At 54.2% G+C, this 20,860-nt stretch overlaps 2 protein-coding genes across 8 annotated transcripts in view; one reads left to right on the top strand and one right to left on the bottom strand.

The window, feature by feature from the left end:
- Positions 1-20,731, bottom strand: part of COL11A2 (collagen type XI alpha 2 chain) — a 29,350-nt gene extending 8,619 nt beyond the window's left edge. The window contains exons 1-44 of one of the 7 annotated variants that reach the window (XM_081795731.1): positions 20,338-20,731; positions 19,925-20,073; positions 17,195-17,344; positions 16,848-17,058; positions 16,227-16,389; positions 14,607-14,798; positions 13,634-13,711; positions 12,914-12,976; positions 12,060-12,239; positions 9,865-9,924; positions 9,721-9,762; positions 9,433-9,495; positions 8,981-9,055; positions 8,421-8,507; positions 8,133-8,189; positions 7,912-7,965; positions 7,770-7,823; positions 7,618-7,671; positions 7,396-7,449; positions 7,137-7,190; positions 7,010-7,054; positions 6,834-6,887; positions 6,357-6,401; positions 6,131-6,184; positions 5,897-5,941; positions 5,706-5,759; positions 5,415-5,459; positions 5,124-5,177; positions 4,954-4,998; positions 4,671-4,724; positions 4,248-4,355; positions 3,121-3,174; positions 2,772-2,825; positions 2,629-2,673; positions 2,490-2,543; positions 2,319-2,363; positions 2,134-2,187; positions 1,985-2,038; positions 1,711-1,764; positions 1,186-1,293; positions 948-1,037; positions 691-744; positions 348-455; positions 102-209 (exon numbers count right to left, since the gene is read on the bottom strand). In XM_081795731.1, coding sequence (XP_081651857.1) covers positions 102-209; positions 348-455; positions 691-744; positions 948-1,037; positions 1,186-1,293; positions 1,711-1,764; positions 1,985-2,038; positions 2,134-2,187; positions 2,319-2,363; positions 2,490-2,543; positions 2,629-2,673; positions 2,772-2,825; positions 3,121-3,174; positions 4,248-4,355; positions 4,671-4,724; positions 4,954-4,998; positions 5,124-5,177; positions 5,415-5,459; positions 5,706-5,759; positions 5,897-5,941; positions 6,131-6,184; positions 6,357-6,401; positions 6,834-6,887; positions 7,010-7,054; positions 7,137-7,190; positions 7,396-7,449; positions 7,618-7,671; positions 7,770-7,823; positions 7,912-7,965; positions 8,133-8,189; positions 8,421-8,507; positions 8,981-9,055; positions 9,433-9,495; positions 9,721-9,762; positions 9,865-9,924; positions 12,060-12,239; positions 12,914-12,976; positions 13,634-13,711; positions 14,607-14,798; positions 16,227-16,389; positions 16,848-17,058; positions 17,195-17,344; positions 19,925-20,006 — 3,258 coding nt within the window. In that variant the 5' untranslated portion in view covers positions 20,007-20,073; positions 20,338-20,731. Of the gene's footprint in view, positions 1-101; positions 210-347; positions 456-690; positions 745-947; positions 1,038-1,185; positions 1,294-1,710; positions 1,765-1,984; positions 2,039-2,133; positions 2,188-2,318; positions 2,364-2,489; positions 2,544-2,628; positions 2,674-2,771; positions 2,826-3,120; positions 3,175-4,247; positions 4,356-4,670; positions 4,725-4,953; positions 4,999-5,123; positions 5,178-5,414; positions 5,460-5,705; positions 5,760-5,896; positions 5,942-6,130; positions 6,185-6,356; positions 6,402-6,833; positions 6,888-7,009; positions 7,055-7,136; positions 7,191-7,395; positions 7,450-7,617; positions 7,672-7,769; positions 7,824-7,911; positions 7,966-8,132; positions 8,190-8,420; positions 8,508-8,980; positions 9,056-9,432; positions 9,496-9,720; positions 9,763-9,864; positions 9,925-12,059; positions 12,240-12,913; positions 12,977-13,008; positions 13,474-13,633; positions 13,712-14,606; positions 14,799-16,226; positions 16,390-16,847; positions 17,059-17,194; positions 17,345-19,924; positions 20,268-20,337 lie in introns of those variants that run through there. The other 6 variants (XM_060614234.3, XM_060614236.3, XM_060614237.3 and 3 more) reach the window with 6 other exon arrangements.
- RPS18 (ribosomal protein S18) overlaps positions 1-20,860 on the top strand; it is a 193,827-nt gene that overhangs the window by 107,276 nt on the left and 65,691 nt on the right. The gene's annotated exons all lie outside the window — the stretch shown is intronic.

Raw genomic sequence — 20,860 nt, forward strand, 5'->3', positions numbered from 1 at the left:
GATGAGGCAGGGAGGTTAAGACAGGAAAGGGGATGGGAGGTATGCCCAGATCATCGATCTCATCTGGAAAGATTGGGTCCAGGGTCTGTGGGTTCCCACACCTTGTCTCCATCCTCTCCTGCCACGCCTGGGGGTCCAGCGGGACCAGGAAGCCCCACAGGGCCCTGCACCCCATCTCGGCCAGTTGGACCAATGGGGCCCTTCTCACCCTGTAGGAAATGAAGAAAGGAGTCATGACCCGGAATCATCACCTTCAAACACCCTCACAGGAAACCCTCCAGAGCCCAGCAGCTCACAGCTCACAGACCCCTCCCCAGTGTGTGTCTCCCCAGGGACCCCACACTCACCGGGACACCTTTCTCTCCTGCAGCTCCAGGGGGACCCTGTGGGCCAGGGCGCCCTGGGGGGCCAATGGGTCCCCCTGATCCTGCTGCACCTCGCTCCCCAGGGGAGCCCTGAAACAGGAAATGGAGTCAGACTCCCAAGGAGGAGACCACAGCCCACCCACACCAGAGGACCCCTGACCATGGTTCCCAGAAGAACAGCCCAAAATTGGATGCACTATGGCTGACCCTAGGCTCCCTCTGCCCAGTCCCACAGTCTTGCCTAGATCCAGATGCCACTCTTCATCCTTCCACACCCACTCTTTCCTGGGTCCTCCCTCCTGTCCCCCAGGGTCCCCAGACTCACTGCAGGGCCAGGAGGACCAGCCGGACCTTCGTTTCCCTTCAAACCGGGTCCACCCTATGAACCAGAGATTTGGAGCAACAGATGTGAGACAGGAGGGTGGGACACAACAAGAATGAGGGTCCAAGAGACATGCAGGGAAGGATGAAAGTCGAGGGGGGGCAGGCTCAGAGAAATGGGGGTGGGGTGACACTGAGGGATGCCAGGACAGCAGTAACTTTTCTCAGGCAATGCGGCTGGGAGATTGGGTTCACACTCACCGCAATGCCCGGGAGGCCTCTCTCTCCTGGGAACCCCCTCAGACCAGCAGGTCCATCCTTCCCTGGGGCCCCTGGGGGACCAGGGTCACCCTAAAATGAAACACAAAGTGATGAGCCACAGCTACGCTCCCAGATTGGACAGAGAGATTTCTGGCCTTCTCAAATCCCCAATTAGCTGTTCCCTTCAGCACCCCAACCCTGGCCCCCCAAGTTTCCCTCTGCCTGGCCCTTTACCGACCTTTGTTCCTTCTTTTCCAGATGTTCCAGTCAGTCCCTGCTCTCCAGGGGGCCCTGGGGGTCCTGGGTGACCTCTCTCCCCCATGGGCCCAGTTTCTCCTGCTGCCCCCTGGGAAAGAGACAGAAAGACTCCATCTCAGACCCTCTGCCCGTCTCCCTGCCCAAACAGGCCACCCTGGCCACCCTGAAATAACCCCTCTGGAACCCTTTAGCTGTGCCCCAAAGCTACTGGGAGACTCCAAGGGCTCTGCTAGGCTACTGCGCTGGTGTTAACTCCCCAGTTTGGAGTAACCATACCACTTGTGTCCCCACTGGGGAACTGCCCCTTTGAGGCTCAAGAAGATGAGAACCGGCCCAGGAACCAGACTGAAGTTGGGGTCCCTGCTCCAAATTCCAGCCCCGGTGGGGTGGGGGGGGGCAGGTCAGGCAAAGCAGAGGCTGGGGCATGTGATTGGAAACAGGGAGAAAAGGGGCAGAAAGACTAACTCCAGGGTCTGGGGTCCATTCTCTCAGAGGGCAGACATACCTGAGGTCCCACCACCCCTGGAGGGCCAGGGGGGCCAGTCTTCCCTTGGAAACCCTGAGAGAGGAAGAGGAGAGAGCAGTCAAAGCATATCAGGCATGGACACAGTGGGATGGACACCAGGTTCCCAGAGGAACGGCAGGGTCACCACCAGGTCCTTGGCCATGGGTCTGAGCAGCACCAGGTTGATCTCCACTCTGCCAGAAGAACCTCCCTGGTGGGCCTTCCAGACAGCTCTGGAAGTTGAAGGTCTCAGGGGGCCAGGGGCATCACTTACCACTTCTCCTCTCTGGCCTGGGTGTCCTGGCAGCCCGTCCTTCCCAGGGGGACCCTGGAAGGGGTTCAGATGTCAGGTGAACTCTGAGCTGGAAAGGAGGATGGAGAAGAAGGATTCACAGAACCAAGGCAGGTCAGAGGTCAGCTTACCGGAGGTCCTTTGGGGCCAGGAAATCCATTGGGGCCTTGAGGTCCAGGGAGACCCTAGAGACAGAGCTGGGTTGAATCAGGAGAATGGGCAGGGGATGCAGCTTCCCCCCTGGGGTGAGAGGGCATGGGCTCCACTCAAGCTCCCTGGGGAGCATTAGGGATCAGGAGACTCAAACCACACTCACCCTTTCTCCAGGGGGCCCATGGGGGCCATCACCACCTGATGTTCCCTGTGGGGGGAAAGAGGATCAGAAGGCAAGAAGAGCTGCTTTCTAGCTATCCTGGAAGTCAGAGGAGTCAACGGGGAGCTGGGTTAAGGGCCAGATGGTGGATGGAGCCCTGCCAAGACCACTAACCTTAGCTCCAGACTTCCCCGTGGCACCTCGGGGTCCCCTCTGACCCCGTGGACCCTAGAGAGAGGGGAGGGGAGTTGTCAGAAAAATCCCAAAGCACCTCTTTGGATCTTGAGCCACGTGTCTGCCCCCCTGCACTCACCGTGGGGCCCCGCTCTCCCCGAGGCCCTGATTTCCCTGACAGGCCCTGGTAGGAAGGAAGCAGAGACACCACATCACCCAGGGCATGACTCCCCCCAACAGAGCAGCTCTGCCCTCTACACCCTCTCCCTTCCCCCAGCTTACCCGGGCTCCCTTCTCTCCACTGGCGCCAGGAAAACCAGGAAATCCCAGGGAGCCCTGGTGAGGGTAGAGAAGGAGAAAATTGAAAAGTCACAAAAAAGGAGGACCTAGAAGAGTTAATAGGGAGTCAGAACTGGTGACAGAGGCAGCAGGAAGGGAGGACTATGCTCTGCCAATAACTAGGTGTCCTTGGGCAAACCCCTGCTGCTCTCTGGCCCTCTGTTCCCCCATCTGTGGAATGGGGGTGGACTAAATTCACTCTAGGGTCCCCCACTGCTCTGTCAGTCTGTGCTTCCTGGAATCAGGGGTCACAGAAGGGAAGAGGAAGGTCACAAAAAGGGCATCATATCACCTTGGGACCCTGGCGTCCAGGGTAGCCAGGCAGACCAGGAACACCCAGCTTGCCCTGTGGAGAGATAGGGAGCAGTCAGGAGCAAGAGGAGCCACAGATACCACTCCATCCCTGCCCCCAAGAGACCCCAAGCCCCAGAGACAGGAGCCAGCCCCTACCTGGCAAGGCTCCCCAGCAAACCTCCAGCCCCTGACCCCTCATCTCCTGTTCCACAGGCTGCCTGGCTTTTGTAATCTCTCCTTCCTGAGAGTAGATTTTCCCCAACTCTGGTGGTGGGATCTCACCCCTTCTGTGTCTCTAAATCTGCAGTTCCATCAAGTTCCTCAGGACTGTGATCCCTGCCTACCCTTCAACCTCAGCTCCCTTTCCCCAGTGCACACTTCTACTCCATCAAGACCAGTCCCCCTGCAGGCCCGCACACACCACACTCAGGAACGCCTCTGCCCCCACCCATGCTCTGCATCACCCCTAATCCCCCTGACATGCACCCCTTCCTCCTGATGCTTCAGGGCCCACCTTGCCCGGACAACTGTGAAGCAGAAGCTGGGAGCAGGGATTCTACAGCCTGACTGCCTGGGCTCAAACCCAGGCTATGCCCCTCACTCGCTGTGTGACTAACAAGTATCTTAACCTCTTGGTGCCTCAGTGAAAGCTCTCCGCAACACAGGGCTGTAGTGGAGCCTGCCTTGCAGGACTGATAGGACAAGCAGGTGGGGTGTTGGCACTCGGTGAGTGAGGGCTTGCTGGAGTTAGCCCTGCAGGTCTGGCTCACCTCCTCTTTGACTCTCCCTTCTTGGTATTTCTCCTGCTCTGAGTCCAGACACATTTTCACTCTGCCTTGCACCCATATACCTTATGCCAGCCTCATGCCTTGTCCTCACTTCTATGTCATGTAAATTCTCATGACAGGGACTTTTCCTTGACTTCTTATACATCCTCACCCCCACCCCTAACTGTCAGTGGCCAGGAGGAGCCTTCTACAGAGAGGTGAATAATTAATGGTCTTCAAATGACTAACTGACTCCAACTATTGGCACCCTAAAGTCGATCCTGATCCTAGTGCCAAGGCCTTCATCCCCTCCATGTCCCTAGAGCATATAGGCACAGACTCCCTCATCCCCGGTCACCTTCTCGCCCATGAGCCCAGGGGGGCCAGGGTCTCCAGTGGGTCCAGTACGTCCCTTTGGTCCCTCAGGACCATCTTCTCCCCTGGAACCAGGAACTCCAACCTCTCCCTGGGTAAGAGGGTTGAAGAGGCAAGTGTCAGGGACTGGGGGTATGGGCTGGGCTCCAAGAAGAGAGGTAGGCCTCGGTGAGACTGAGTAGGGTCCCAGAGCTACTGCAGGACAGGGAAAGGGAGAGTGTTGTGACCTTCGGGCTGGTGGGACTCAGCTGTGGGGTTGTCATTCTGCCGGGGACAGGCTTTAAGGGGGAAAGACCACTGGATGGGGACTCTGTGGTTTCAGGAGATAAGCTAGTGATTGGAGGCTCCAAAATGGAGGAGGATCAGGACTTAGGGCTGGGGGGCCAGTGTGTGGGCTTCTACTCACCCTGTCACCTTTCACACCCATGTCCCCTTTGAACCCGGGAAAGCCATCCTCGCCCTGAGAAAAATGGGGGTGAGAGCTCATCAGAGACGATGTGGAAGGTGGGGGGAGGGGTCAGGAGGTAAAATGGAGCATTTTAGAAGATATGGGTAGAAGGGTGGATTTCAGAGCTGGAAAGCAGCACAGGGCAGGCTGGAGGACAGGAAGCAGGGGAAGAGCTGGACCAAAGGGGTGGTGCTGGGCAGAATGGAGGGAGGTGCTGGGAAGCTGGAGGCACGCTGCTCACCTTTTCACCCTTATGGCCCTTCAGACCACGAATTCCATCCACACCCTAGAATTAGAAGGGAGATAGAGACAGGGAGATCAGGGATGGAGGTTGGGAAGGATTGAGCTCCTGAGATCCCAGCTGCCTCCCCCAACCATAGTGCTTTATTTCCCAGCCTGGTTGTCCATTACCTTGACACCTCGAGGTCCCGGATATCCTAGAGGACCCTGAGGTCCAGATGGACCCTGGAAGAAGAAAAAGAGATACCTATAAAGGGGTCTCAGGGTGTGACTTATGGAGGCCTTGGGGGGTGGAAGAAATGGAAGAGACAACATTGGAATCTCGATAGGGATACAAGGCATGGGACCAAGAATACTTCAGCCACACATGAATGATAATCCAAGGAAATTCCAAGGATTTTGAGGCCCCAAAGTCTGGGTAGAAACTCCTCCAGGAATGAAAGCAGGCATGGACCATCTCACCTGGTTTCCTTTGGTTCCAGGAGGACCTTCCTTCCCAGGGTGACCCTGCGGGTAAAGGAAGGAGAATGTGACATCTGGCCACTGTTACCTTCCCTGCACCCCTTCCTTCACTTCTTTAGCCCAGCTTTCCCTTGTGACCCTAATGAAGCCTAGTGACCATGGGCAGGCACCACCAGTGACCTCCTGGTGTAAGGAACACACTATGTAGATAGTCACCAAAGTCACTTGGAGGTCATTCACTGGGGTGGAGGGTCATGTGGAATTTGGATTAAGAGGTAGGGACCCACTCACCGGAGGTCCATCTGAGCCAGGCATGCCAGGGAGCCCTGGTTTCCCTCGGGGACCCTGCAGGAAGACAAGGAGGCTCAGGGTCACCAGTGGGATCAGGTCACACCATGGCTGAAGCCCCAGCCACACATTTAAGGCTCTCCCTACACCTCCCCCGGTGTATCTCCTGTCCCCCAAATCACTTAGTCACTTACCTTCTCTCCATGAGGGCCAATGGCACCCTGGGGCCCAGGGAGACCCTATACAGAGAGAGAGAGGAGTCACAGGAGCCCCACAGGGGTGGACTACTCTCTCCTATAGCCAGCATCCCCATTCAGAGCATGAGTGGTGAAGGCTTGAGACCTTTAATTTCCATCCAGGGTCTGAACCACTGTGGAAGCCCAGGGGAAGTTGCTAAAGATGGGGAGGGGTTGGACAGGACAACTCACCTGGGTTCCAGGAGTGCCCTGTTGTCCAGGAGGTCCTGGCTCTCCCTGGGGTCCCTAGAAACAAGCAACCAGGCAAGGATCAAAAGATGGTGACAACAAACTTAGGGCCAAGAGCTGAGTCGAAGCAGGGGCAGCAAGAGGGCAAGAACCAGAACCAAGCAGGGAGTCAAAATGGAAACAGGACCTTGGCTCAGGGCCAGGTGGTGTCTCTGTGCCCATTACTCACCAAGCTCCCTTTGGGACCATGGGGACCATCCATGCCTCGGACTCCCTGAAACATGAGAGGGGCGTGAGCAGGCTGGAAGATGGGGCCAGGGCCCTGGAAGGACCTGTGGTTTCTGAGAGGCCCAGTCATTCCAGAGGGTGGGATGGGGCAGCCTGACATCGGTCAGACCTCCAATTCATCCCAAACCTAAGCAAACATAGCCAGCCCAGATCCACAGGGCGTAGGTCTATGGGTCTGTGGGTTTGTGGGGTTTTGTTTTTCTTCAGAATTTTTTTTAAGCTACCCTCAGAGCCTTTAGCACAGTGCACCATACGGCCCTGTAAGAGCACCTGGGAGTAAGGGCTGGAGCAGAGCTGGGGGCTGGGGGGGAAGGGAGAGGAAACCAGAAGTGTGGGAGGAAGAGGCAGCTAGAAAGGTTGGAGAGTTGGAAAGGTCAGGGGGTGAGATCAGGGTCAGAAGTCAGGGATAGTCACATACCGGGGGTCCAGGAATACCAGGTGGGCCTTTGGGGCCAAGGAGACCTCGAGGTCCCTGCAATCAGGTGAGGGGAAGATATGGCATGTGTGGGCGAGAGGTAATGTGTCTCCTTCATGCCCATGCTGCTCCCCTGACATCCCCAGAGACCCCCCTCACCAAAACCCCTAGACACTCACTGATTCTCCAGGCAGTCCCCGAGGCCCAATCTCCCCATCGTCTCCCTGGAGGAGGAAGACATGATGAAGCAGCCTCACCTTCCCCACTTCTCCCATACTGAGTCCCTTCCCTAGCCACAATACTTACCCGCTCTCCATCCTCACCAGGGGGGCCAGGAAGGCCCTGGGCACCAGTATCACCCTGGAAAATGGGGGAAGAGATAAGAGGGGCCTCAGAACCCCCAATTCAGGCAGATACTGACCCTCTTTAATTAACCAATCAGTTTCACCCATTGAGTTCCTCCTGGGACCCTCAGCCTCCTCCTCTTGCCTTGAGATCCCTACCTCCCCACCCCTCCATGGAAGGTCTACCCCTCATCACAATGCACTACCCCCAATATACTCACCCTATGTCCCTTCTCCCCAGGTAGCCCTGGGAGTCCATCAAAACCTCGGTCACCCTAGGGGAAGAGGGCAGCCCAAGTGAGGTCCCAGCCCTTTACCCACCCTATCCATCCCTACTTTGTCCTGAGTGCCGCTTCATGGGGAAACCTGGGGAATTTAGTAATCCCCAGAGCTTAGATAGTGCTAGAAGCCACAGACATCAGAGAGGGACCCATACTTGTTACCTTCACTCCAGGTTCTCCAGGCATCCCTCGAGCTCCATCAGCACCTGCTCGGCCCTGGGGTGCAAAGGAAGTGTCAGAGCAAACAGAGGCACATTCCTTCACACTTTGTGTGTGCCCTCTCTCCCACCCACACCCACCACACCCCCACTCACCCTTCGCCCAGCCTTGCCAGGAGGGCCTGTGAGGCCTTGAGGTCCTCTGGGGCCCTGGTGAGGGAGAGTCAGGGGCAGGGTTAAAGGGCATAGACAGAAAGGGAGGCCCTGGATGGGGGATCAAATGGGTGGGGCTTGTCACCTGAGGTCCTAGGTCTCCAGATTCTCCTTTCAGGCCAGGGCTCCCAGGCTGTCCCTGTGACAGAGAAGAGAGGTGGCTATGTTAAATGATACACCCAACAGTGACTTCAAAGCTCTCCCCAAAATAAGCAAAATAACTTTCAACATGGTCCCTTTCTAGAACTATCCCTACCCCCCCCACACACACAAAGAACTCCATACCCCAATACCCCACTCACTCACCAAGGGTCCAGGGCGGCCTGTGTATCCCATGGGGCCTGGGGGTCCTCGGAGTGCCAGCTAGGGAAGCAGGGGACACAGCAGAGCTGAGGAAGAGGTAGCTGGAAACTCCCAACCCCAGTACACCTTCCACCTTCCAAATTTGCACTTCCACTCCTTGTATTCCCCCAAACCTTACTCTCAGCCTCAAACCAACCCAGACCTTACCCTCCTCCACAGTTACTCCAACCTACCCTTTCAATCCCTCCTAAAGTCTTCATTTGCCCTCCATGCCCCTCCAGCCTTATTTACCCGTGCTTGCTGCAGTATCGCCTGGGCCTGAGCCTCCTGGGCTGCTACCACAGGGCCCTTGTCACCCCCACCACTGCCAAACCGGAACTGAGGGGCAGAGAGAGAGGAAGGTGTAGGTTCTCTTCCAGGAAACCCATGTGACTCTCCCAACCAGAGGCTTCATCCAGAATTTCTGCCCCATCTCCCAGGTTCGGGGACAGCCCCACCCCATGCCTTCCTCCACTGTCTCCCACAGAAGTTTTCCAGATAATCACATAGAGATTTTCAGAAACTACTCGCATCTTCCTCCCCTACTCTCTGGCTTCTTCCTCTGGGAAAACTCTCCTAGAGTTTTTAGAAGTTCTAGACTTCCTGAAATATAGGATTTTCTGCCCAGTTCTAGATGATCCATGTTTGGTTCCAGGTCATCTAATGAGATCTAGTCCATCCACCTCAAAGATCAATCTCTTTGAGTTGATGGTCTTTAGAGAATCTTCCTTTGCTCTCCTGGTCTTCTGGTTCTTGGTGACAGAACATGATTCCCCTACCTTCCCCATTCCAAAGCCCAGAAGACAACTCACTGGGAGCATGAGCGATGTGCCAGGAGGTCCAGGGGCCCCATCTGATCCAGGGAGCCCTGCTCGGCCAGGGGGGCCCTGGAGTGGGGAGAAAATGAGGATAGGTGATAGGTAGGGAATGTTAGGGTCCTGGCATCATTGTGAATCCGTCTACAGGATAAATGTAGACTTTTCTAGATCTTTCCTGAACCCTCCCACTCCCACAGAGAAAAATGAGAGGGAGACACCAGATTACTCCCCTCCCCATCCAGAGCCTGTCCTCCTTTCTGGGTGTTGGAGAGCACACCAGCCCTTTGTTCATTAATCAATCTGCTAATGAGGAGTTATTGAGCATGGTGCCCCCATTGGGTTCTAGAGGCTCCTATGCAGCCCTTCCCTCATAACACACACACACACACACACACACACACACACACACACACACACGTGCATGTGCACACACGCTGCCCCCTTACCCTCTCGCCAGGGTCTCCAACTGGGCCTGGGTTGCCCTGGATGCCAGGGGGACCAATCAACCCCTGAGGAACAAATGAGGAGTGGGTCAGGTGTGGCATTCACATAGAAGAGGGGTATGTGGCTGAAGAGTGGTCTCTATAAAAGAGATTTGAGGATCTTGGAAGCTTTGGAAGGATTCTCCAGAGTTCCAAGAAGGAAGCCTGGTCATATGTGGAGAAGGCAAAGATGATTGTGTAAGTAGGGTCTCTGAGAAAAGAATGGAGGCTAAAGGTCACAGCTAGACTCACCGCAGGGCCTTCTGGGCCAGGAGGCCCCTCCACCAGCATACCCTGTAGAGCCAAAGGTTGAAAGTCAGAGGCTACAGGGCTAGCAACCCACCTCCTTTTCTTCTTCCCCCTGCCTTCAGCTCAGTGATCAACAGACCAACTTACAGGTTCCAGCACCGCAGGTTCCCCCTTCTCTCCCTTCAGCCCCCGGGGTCCACGGGCAGCCTGAAGAAGACACACATGTAACCCCCAGTGGGACCGGTGAGCACCCAGGACACCAATACTACCCCCATCCTAACTCCTACTTTCTTTCATTCCCAGATCCTCTGGACACCTCCCTAACCCTACCCCCAAAATCCCCCAGCCCTCTCCTAAGACTCCCTCTTCCCAGACCTCCCAAGCCTTCCAAGGAGACCTCAGGGCCCTCCACCTCCCAATTCCCAGCCCCACCTTAGCAAATACACTTCCTCATCTCCCTTAGGACCTCTTTCAGGAAGGTTTTCACCCCAACCCTTTCTGGGATTCCAAACTCCCCAACCTCCCCCAAACTCTCTCTGACCCCAGGAATACTTAGAACTTTAAGAAAACATCAACATCCTTACCCTTACCCCAATCCACCAAATAAGAATCTCTCTAAGATTGTGGATTGATTTTATCTGGGTTTGGAGGGAGGGCATGGATCCATATGAGAATCAGATATAATCCACGAAGTCTTTTCCAGAAAAGAAAAGGTGTACACCTTTGTGCACAGAATTTTTCTTAGAATTTCAAGGGGTTCACAAAGTTCAAAACTCTCCAGAGATTAAACATCCATACTCTAAATAGATTTGGATATCAGGCCCCCCTGATATGCCAAACTCAGACCTCATAACTGTTTTTTTTTTTTTTTTGGAAAAATACAGCTCTTGGACTGTTGCTCAAGCCCCAGAGCAGACTCCCCCGGCCCCGTTCTTCTCCCAAGAGGGACACTACACCCTTCCTTTGGCCCTCATATATACTCCAAGCCCACCAGTTCTTGCTTTTCTACACTTCTCAGATGTCCACTCCCAACACTAAGGCCAAAACCAAGATAAGGATGGGAAGAATGGAAATCATTCCCCAACACCCCCAACTCTCCCAGCAAAGATCTTCAGAATGTACCCCTCCACCTCCATCCTGCCAAACAGCAATGACCAACTTCTGAACTTTCCCATATCCCAGATCAACCCCAAATTTCCAAAAAGCAGCAAAAGGGAAAGGCAGCAGAGGGTTCAGAGTGGCAATATTAGAGAAGGGAAGTGTGGGATGAGGCAGCAGTGTAGAGGAGCCAGCTCTAATTGCAAGGCAAGCAAAAGATGAATGGAGTAGACAGGAAATATCCCAACTGAGAGGGAGTGGTCGAAGACCTGGGAAACAATTAAGGGAGACATTTCAAAGGGACAAACACTTGGAAACAAGAATGATGCCAGGGCCAAGAAAAATTAAACATGGCCAAGATAGCTAGAAAATGAACTCGACAAACAGGAAGTGGTTGGACAGACAGGAAACAGCTAAGAAAAGAGGATCCAGGAAGTGGACCTTCAACAACAACATGGCTACCATGACCAAGAGAAAGAAGAAGTTCACAAAACAGATAAAAAGTGACTCCTGGAAAGGGGATTATTACAATGAAATGTGATTCTTCCAGAAAATACAAACATTGAGGCTAGAACACACAGGAGGTAGCCATGACAAATATCTAGGCCCACAATGGAAACTTTTTGGATTTGGATGACCTGAGACACACAGGAAGTGGCTTATTAGCAAAGGAAAGCTAATGAAGACAGCATGAAAAACCAGAAGCAAAACATAAATAAGTTCCTTTCAGTACAAATTTTCACAGTCACCAAGATGGCCATGGCCAGAGAAGACAGGAAAGGGCAGACAGGAAGTGGCTGTAGGTTAGAAAATATGACACAGGAAGTTAGATCATTTGGCAGCAACATGGATAAGAAATTGTTTTTACCAAGAAGAAATGATGGAGACAGACTGAAAACGGACACAAAGTAGGGGCTTAGTGACCAAAAGCTTTCTGAAATACAGCTTTATTAAGACAGAAAGTGGCCAAGAAAGACAGGAGGTGGCCATAGGATTAAAAAAGAAAGAAAATACCAATTTCCCTGGGAAGAGGAATCCATGAGGAGTCACAAAGCAAGGTATTTGGCAAGAGAAAGCAGAAAGTAATCCTTTCAAGCAACATATACAACTTATATGAACAGAAAATGGCAAATCATCAATGGGAAGTAGCTTGCAGCCAACAGACAAGAATCAAAAACAACAGGAAGCAATTCTTAGAGCTACCACTGGAGGTCAAGAATGGAAGAGGAGCTCCTTTCACTTACGGCTCCCGAGTGGGCTGTCTCCGCAGACAGGGCAGGGCCAAGCTCCGTCTCCTCACGATAATCGTCCCCATAGCCATATGTGTAATCGTAGGGCCCTGCTGGGGGGTCTGTGCCACCCTCCCCATAGTCCTCTGTCAGGAACCTGTCGGCTGTGGAGGGGACCTGGAGATCTGTCTGCTCCTTCCCGGGGATGGGGAGGGAGAGGGGTAGATGGGGGCATTAGGGCTGAGAGGAGGTTTTCCCTGGACCCAAGGGTGTGGCAACTTCTAGCCTTAAAGGATTCTGAGGGTAACTGGGACTGGAGTTTTTCCCCCAAGAAGAGCAAGGGAAATGGTTGCATAGAAAGGGGAAGGCCATCAAAGACCCAAAATGAGGAGGGATGCCCCAAAAATGGGCCTGGTGGGAAGAAATGATAAATTACAAGAAGAAAGAAGGATGGCCGGAGGGCTGGACACAGAGTAAACAGTCCATAGAGATAATGGTAGACAAAGGATTCCAGAGAACAAAGAAATGGATGGAAAAACTGAGAGAAGAGAAAATGTGACAGCACTGGACAGAAAATGACTCCTGGGAAGAGAAATACAATACAGAAAATAAAACTTTTTGACATCAACATGGAGAGGTTACTCCAGAATCAAAGAATGGAAGGAGACATGGACACTGAAGAAAAATGGCCATACTTAGAAAGACAAGCAGACCAATAGGTCTGGAGTGACTGGAAGGCCACAAATGGATGTGACAAAGAACCCTCCGGCCAGAGGAATGGCTGATTCACCAAGATGACATGGGGCAAGGGGGGTGAGTCACAGATGCCCACTACCCCCAGCGGGGGTTAGGGTTGGGGATGAAGTTACCTCCTCATGGGGTGGCAAAGGGCTTGGTTCCAGGGTTCCTTCCTCTCCACCTGGGGTGGGATCCTAACCCCAAGGGGAAGGGGAAGAGTAGCATGGGGTGGGAAAGGAAGGAGAAAGGTTAGCGGGAAAGGAGGCAAAGCAGCACCTTGTCCCCCCACCCCCTCACCCCATGGGCAATGTCTGTCTGTGCTGGGGGGTGGGGGTTATCTCAGATCTTGCAGCCCCTTCGGAGGGGGGACAGTTTGGGGAGAGTGAATCTCCGAGGTCATAGAGGTTTGGGGGCACAGATCTGGATGCCCCAGCTCTACCTGCTGGTAACCGCTTCCTCTGGTCCTGGGGGGGGCCCGGGCAGTGGGGGGAGCTGCCCGCCGAGCTGGGCGTCGGAAGGGGGGAGGATGGCCCCGTGCTTGGCCAGAACCTCCAATTCGAGAGGGCCTCCGGCCTGGTGAGGGGGGCGCCTGCCGGGCTGCTGACCTCTTGGCAGGTGGGGTAGGCTTTCTGGGAGGGGTCCGACGCCCCCTGGGGGAAGGGAGCGCCCTGCGGTTGGGGCTCGGTGGCCTCTGCAGCAGAGAGACATGGGAGGGGGCAGTGAGGAAACTCCTATAATCTAAATATATAATGTCTCTTCCCACATGTTAAGAGGGGAGGAAGGTGTCATAGGAGATGTTTGCAAGGGGTGGTAGGAGGAAGGGGAGAACTGATGGGGTCCCTCAAGTTTACCTGATAATCAGGGGTCGTCCCTGTAGTCATCTCATCGTAATAGGGGGTCTCGTAGTCATAGAAGAAAGACTCAGTGGGCTGGGGTTCGGGAAGGGGCAGTGGGAATAGTAGGAAGAGGTAGAGGTGCAAGAGTGAGGAGAGGGAAATGAGATAGTGTGGGAATTTGGAAAAAAGGGTAGGAGTTGAGGATGAAAGGAGAGGTCAGGGGGTCAGGAGAAGATGCGGAGAGGTGGGAAGGGGGGGGTGGATCCCACATGTGGGACAGAAGCAGAGACATGATTAAGAGATTGACCATCTAAACTTCAGACCACTGACCCCAGATCATATCTCACCCCTAACCATCTGGACCCTACCCAATCCAGAATTCCTTTCCCTCCCCTCCCCCACAGCCCCTTACTCTGCATCTCCATATGCAGGGGGCCAGAGACTGGGCTCCTACACAGAATCCCATAGACCCAGCCCTCCTCTGGGATTTTCTCTATCTCCTGCTCCTTCCCATTTCTCTTCCTAGGTCTTACCATAACAGCTTCCTTCTCGCTCGTTCTGTCTCTCCCCTTCCATGCTCTCCCATCTGCCATCCTCTGTCCCGAAATCTTCCCACACACACACACATACACACTGTCCCCCAATCTCTTAATTCAAGGAAGGGATGGGAAACCCAAGGACACAGTCCCAGAAAGACTGGCAGAGGAAAGGAGACATGAGCAGGGGACACAGCTCCCAGCCATGAATTCTTCATAATGACACTTTTTATTTTTAATTGAAAATAAAAAGGTTGATGAATGAGGACTGGGAGGAGGGAGTGATGAGAATAGGGAGGTATGGTTAGGGAGCAGCCCTAGTGGAGGGGAGGATGGGAGCCCAAAATAGTATGGGGAGCTCTGGAACATTGGGGGAATTGCCCTGGAGAGGTGTATGGGTACCTTCCCTCCCTGGGGTATGCTGTGGTTTGGGGTTCACCCAGTTCTCTCACCTGTCGCTGGGGTTCCTGATTTTGTGGCCTATGAAGTCTTGGTGGCTGCTGCTTTGGAGATCTCTGGGCCCTGTGAGAGTGTTGTTTCTGAGGTCTCTCCCTCCAAGCTCCCTCACACTCCAGCTCCTTCTGTTCACAGGATTCGTAGGCAGCTTGCACCCCTGGGACAATGACAAGCTCCTGGATGTCACCCTGCAAAGATACAAGGAAGAAACACCAATGGAGGGAGGCAGAGAGGGCCTCAGAGAGAAACAGAAGGTAGAGTTTGGGACACAAGGTAAGAGCCAATCCTATGTAAAACAACATAATGGGAGAAGATCATTATCAGCCTTTTCAGTTTTCAAAAGACCTTCTCATCCATAATCCCATTGGACCTTCACAACAACTGGGAAAGTCAGTAGGATAAGGATATTTACGCCTATTGTCTGATATATTCCATTCAGAAAAGCTCAAAGGGACAATGACTGCCCCCAAGGTCACTTTCAATGGTAGACTCAAGACTAGAATTCAAACATTCCAACTCTAAGTCCAACACTGTTTGCCTACCTCCTGCCCCTATGGTAATGCATCAACTTTTTCACAAAGGCCCTGGAAACAATGGCCCAACCTTAGTTGCTTTGACCTGCCAATGGCAGTGATGATGATAATTCTCAGAACCTCTAGAAATGGGGGAGAGGGAAGCCATTTTTGAATTCCAATGGCATTTACTTGTGCCCACACATGGTACTTAGCACACCCTGCCTTATATTGTAGTTTGGGGTTATTGTCTCATCTTCAAAGAGGAGCCAGGAGCTGCTAAGAATAATAGAGACCTTATATTACTCTTCTGTGTTCCCCCTGAAACTGGGACAGCAGGTATTCAGAGAATATTGACTGGCTAGGTGAGAGGATAGATGGATGGATGGATGGATGGATGGATGGATGGATGGATGGGGGCTCAAATGCACCACTGGCTGGAGGGTTGGTGGATGGTGAATGAGCGAATGAATGAATGAAAGAATTGGTGGGTAGATAAATGGAGGTGAGAAATAGAGGAAACAGAATGGTAGGTAGGTAGGTGGATGGAAGGGAACATGTGAATGAATGAATGATTGGATGGAGAGTGGTTGGGTGAGGATATAGGTGGGTGAATGAGTGGATGAATGAATACATGCATCCTCATATGTATGGGTAGATGGGCTGGGTGGGTGGATGAATGAAGGAACTAATGGATGGGTTCAAGATGGATAGATTGATGGATGAGTGAAGAAGAAAGTGGCAGGGCAGAGGAAGATGGGCAAGCGTGTGGATACAAACCTGAATGCTTGATTAGTGTGTGAGCACATAAATGAATGGGTGGGAATTACATGAGTAAATGAATGGGTGGGTGCAGATAGAGATATTAGTTAAAGAGATGAATGGATAGGCGGACTGATGAAGACTGATGGAGACATCTGTCCTGCCATATACATGGGCACCTATTTCTCCTACATAGAAAATCAGCCCTGAGGATAGGATATGGAAATACAAACTCATAAGAGGTCAAATGAAGGGTCACGGCATAAGAAAATGGAGTACTGGTCCCAGAAGGGGAACAGACACAAGATATGAGACCAGAAATACCTCTGTTCTGTTTGTTACCTCAAACACTTCTTCATCCAGGATACGGGCACCAAAGATAATCACTCCATGGGTGTCCAACAGCGGACGAGCACTTCGGGGGAGAGGCCGGGTGACTCGCTTCTTGCAGTCAACTATGAGGGTGACAGACTGGCCCTTCACAGCCACTGCCACACGGTGCCACCTGGTCATGGAGGGAGCGGTTCAAGTGACTGACAGACGGGGGGCAGGGAGTCAACAGGGCTGGGGAGCAATTGATGGAAAGGTTGGAGCCAATGATAGTAATCGTAGTAGCATCATAACAGCTACCATTTGTTGAGTGTTTACAATGCACCAGGCACTACTTTTCTCATTTGATTCTCATGATTCTCATCCCTATTTTACAGCCCATAGAAACTGAGACTTAAAACAGTTAAGTAACTTGCCTAAGGCACAGGCAAGGATTTAAACTCTAAAGCCCAAAATCTGGGCTTGAAGTAGCTGAAGCCCAAAACCTGGGCTTGAAGTGTCGCTAGGTTGGTGACGTGTGGCCAAAAACGTTGGCAGGTTTCCTAGTTTAGGGAGTAGGGGTTCTGGGGCACTGGCCAGAGAGGAGCTCCTGAAGGTGTAGTCCAGGCAGACCAGAGGAGCAAACTGACTTACTTGCCATCTGCTAGGCTGAGGCCTCGGAAGACTGGCTGAGCGGGGGGTCGAGGCCTTCCAGTCTGGTCCTCATACAGGAAGCGGAAGGGTCGGCCAAGCTCCAGGCCCAGCTGTCGGACACCCTGGGCACTATAGAGAGTCAGGAGGGGAGCCTGGAGGCCAGGGCGGGTCCGGACAGCAGTCAGCAATGAGAAATCTTTGGGAAAACCTCCTGGTACCCGGGAGAGACATAACCAGGTGGAATGAGAGGCACAAAGAGCCAGAAAACCCTTCCCTTCTGGTGTCTGATTCCAGACCCCACCCCATGACCTACCCCAGCTCTCACTAGTTCACCATGTCACCCATACCTGGGAAGAGCTGGCGGGTGGGTGCACTGAGCTGGGCAGGTCGGGACACTCGGTAGGCCACATCAGCTGGACAGATGCCTCTCGCCCTCCGGACACCATCAGGAAGGGAGGGGAACCTCAGGGCCCGGAGCACATCCACAGGGGGTGCACCTGGGAAAGTCCATAAGGATCAGGAGAAGGGACACACCCTCAGGATGGCCAAGATATGGGGGTATTTGGGATCTAGAACTCCACTTCCTGGGGCTCAAACTCCCTGAAAAGAAAGGTCACCTCTTCCTTACTTGTCTCTGAATGCCCCTTAAATGGACGGGAAATCAGAGTCACCTGGGAAAGGGCAGCACTGGCCCTGTATTTAGCTCCATGTGACCCCTGCCCCTCTCCCTCTCAGTGTGTCTCACTCAGTCTCCTCTGGTCTTTGTCTTTCAGCCTATGAATCTCTACTCTCCACCATCTCCCCTTCTCTCTCTCCGTCTTACTCTCCCTGTCTCCACATCTATTGATCTTTGTGTCTCCCTGTCTTTCTCCCTCTCTCACTCCCTTTCTATATCTCTTGGTCCCTGGGTCTCTGGCCTCTTTCCCATATCTCCAGCACAAACAACATCTGGGCAATCAATCATCCTGGGCACAGGAGGTGCAGGGGGGCCACCAGGCAGGGAGCAGAGAGGCAGATCTAAGGGAACAGGGCTTCGGGCTGCTTCAGTTCCGTGTTTAGGGAGGTGGGGAGGACCACGCTGAGGAAGGAGAGAGCAGAAAGAGCCACCCCAGGCGTCTATACCCCTGGCTGGGAGATGGGCTGGGGGGCGGGGGTGGGAGCTGAAGCTGCCACGAGGAGCCGGAGCAGGTCCAGGGCCCTGAGCCACACATCTGTGGATCCCATCAGAGTCCTTGCCCAAAACCCGGGCAAGCTCCCCACACCTGGAACTTCAACCCTGCCCCACCACCCCCACCTCTTGGATCCAAAGATTCAAGACCCAGGCCATCAGCCCTATCCACCTTGAATTCAGCTTCCCAAGGCTCACACTCCCGGGAATACAAAGGTCACCTCTCCCTCGCACTCCTCACGCCATCAGCTCCAGATTGGAAAAATTCCCAAAAAAAGTCCAGCAAAATTTTCACAGAAGCATGGTGCAGGGCAGGGGCCAGAGTGATCAGGAGAGGAGAGCTGGGTGGGGTGGGTGAGGTGGGGCGGACAGGCAGAGAAAAGGCCCTTTGAGTCCAGGCACGGGGAAACCACGGCCGTGCCCTCCCCTTCACCAACACCCACCCCCCCGCCTTAGCCTGGCCCCTGAGTGTGGCAGCTCCGCAAACACCAACACACAAGGGCCGCTTTGAGAAAGGAAGGGTGAGTGAGACAGAGAGACAGAGACTCACAGAGACCCCAGGCCAAGGAGACCTGAGAGGCTCCCGCCTTTCACCAAACCCCACAGGAGTACAGTTCCATCCTATAGACGGTCTGCCCACAGGTCTGCCCACCCATCTGCCCACCTCAGGCCACATACGTGCCCCACTGACTCCAGCTTCAGTCTGCCCCACACGCTCCCCACTAGTAGCCCCATCACCCCCACCATTCTACCTTTGGCCCCCAAATGCCCCATTTTTTACTCTAATGAAGTCCACACTAGCCTATCTACCTACAGAGTCCCATCTCTAGCCCCTCAGCCCCAAAACAAGAGACAGTCATCTCAGCCATCCCCTGCCTCCATGCTAGAGGGTTCCTTTCCTCCTTAAGAAAGATTCCAAGAGTCCAGAAACATCACACACTTCAATTTCCAGTCCCTCAGCCTCATCCTCCTCACATCTTGAAAGTTTTTCCTTCTGTAATCTAATCTAAATCCTTTATGCTGCTATTCTGACTATTTTCTCTCCAGATCAGAGAAGAAATGAATGGTGGAGTTATATGCAAATTATCCTCTAGTGTTTCTATGAGTGGGAGGCTGGCTCCTGCCTGCTTAGGACCCAGGTGCTCCCAGCCCCCTCCTGTCTGACATCAAATCCCTTTCCTAGGTGCCAGGACTTCTGGATCCTGGGAAAAAGAAGGAAAAGATTGGGGTGGTGGACACCAGGGTCCCAGGGGAGCCCCGCTGGCCAGAGGGGGAGGGGTGGGGCAGGAATGCAAAGAGTTGGCTCTCGCCTCAGACACCTGATCCCAGCCTGTCCAGCGGCCGTCCTGTTGGCAGCCAGCCCCAGTGCTCCCCAGAGCCAGCCGCGTGGCAGCATCGAGGGCACAGGGAGGGGGAAGGGGATCCTGTCGGAGAAGCCAGTGGGACAAACAGTCCAGGCATCCCTTCTTTCTCTACTCACTAGGCTCTGCTCTGACCCACAGATGCTCGCCCCTCACCCCAGACATATAGATAGAAAGCCTGGAAGATATACACACCGTCCTCACCCATCAACACTGGCATCCACCTGGCCACCCCAGCATTGGCTGGACTGCACCAGCTTTGGCCAGCTTTGGCTCTCCCAGAGTACCTCAGCATCCAGTCCCCTCTTTAGGTGAGCCTCCACCTTTCAGCTTTACCTGCCCTCTCCCAGTTACTCCAAGGAGGCAAAGAGATCCCTATCTTTGTTCCAAGGGAACCGAGTGACCTGCCCTCGAGTCTGGACCCTTAGCCCCCTAAATCCCCTTTTTGAACTTAGAAGCTCTGCCTCAGGCATCAGCTATCTCCTACCCAGGGGGGTACTCAGAGCTGCAGCCTGACTCCAAGAACCCAGGCGTCGGACTCCTCTTACCTGCCCAGGCAGGGACGGCGCTCAGCCCCAGCACCAGCGGTACCAGCAGGAGGAGGCGATGACAGCGGCTGCACCGCTCCATGGCTGGCGACCCGAACGCCCGGTCCCAAGGACCTGCGGGCGGCCGGAGGCGCTGAACGCCCCCAAGGCTGACAGGAGAGTGCGAGCAGGCTTTGAGCCTCGGACGCCCGGGTCCTGCGGAGGTCAGAGGCTGTCGGGTAGCAACAGCTCTCAGCGGCCCAGCTCCATGCAACGAGGCGCCGTCGGGGCTCTGGCGCTGCTCCTTCCTCAGTGGCCGCCGCTCCTGTGTGTCCCCGGCCACCCCGGCGGCCCACAGCCCCCACCCCGCCCCCGCCCCCGGCCCAGCCCCCGCCTCCAACCGCCCGCCCACAGCCACCGAGGGGAAACCCCACCCTCGATCTCCACCTGGTTGGGGGGGGGGGGCGCGGTGGGAGACAGCAGCCCTCGTTCGCTGACCCTTGCTCCTTGCAGAGGCTGAATGGCCTATACCCCCGATTCCTTTTTCGGGAACCCCAATATCTCTTCCTCTGCCCTTCCTTTTCTAGGACTCAGACGTCCAGTCAAAGCCCCCACCTCAATTCCCTCCCCGTTAAGGGCCCAGAGCCCCTTTTCAGCAGTCCTGGGCGGGATTTAGGGCACTGTGGGAGGAGAGAGGCGGGCCTGGGGGTCTCTACCTCCCCCCAACAGGTCTCCATAATTACTTCCCCTCGCCCCGCCCAGTGTAATTACAGAGCCGGCCTGGGGTGGGGGTATTTATAGACAAGGCTATAGATAGCGACTGGAGACCTGCAACCCGACGGCTGCGGGGGGGGGGGGGGGGGGGGGGCAGGTGGTTAGAGGGGAGGCAGAGGGACTTAGTTTGGGGGCGGAGAGAGCCAGAGACTGTACAGCCCGACACAGGATAATCAGGTCCAA

Source organism: Panthera onca, chromosome B2 (genome assembly GCF_046562875.1).
Source record: "Panthera onca isolate mPanOnc1 chromosome B2, mPanOnc1 haplotype 2, whole genome shotgun sequence".
Classification (NCBI taxonomy): Eukaryota; Metazoa; Chordata; class Mammalia; order Carnivora; family Felidae; genus Panthera; species Panthera onca.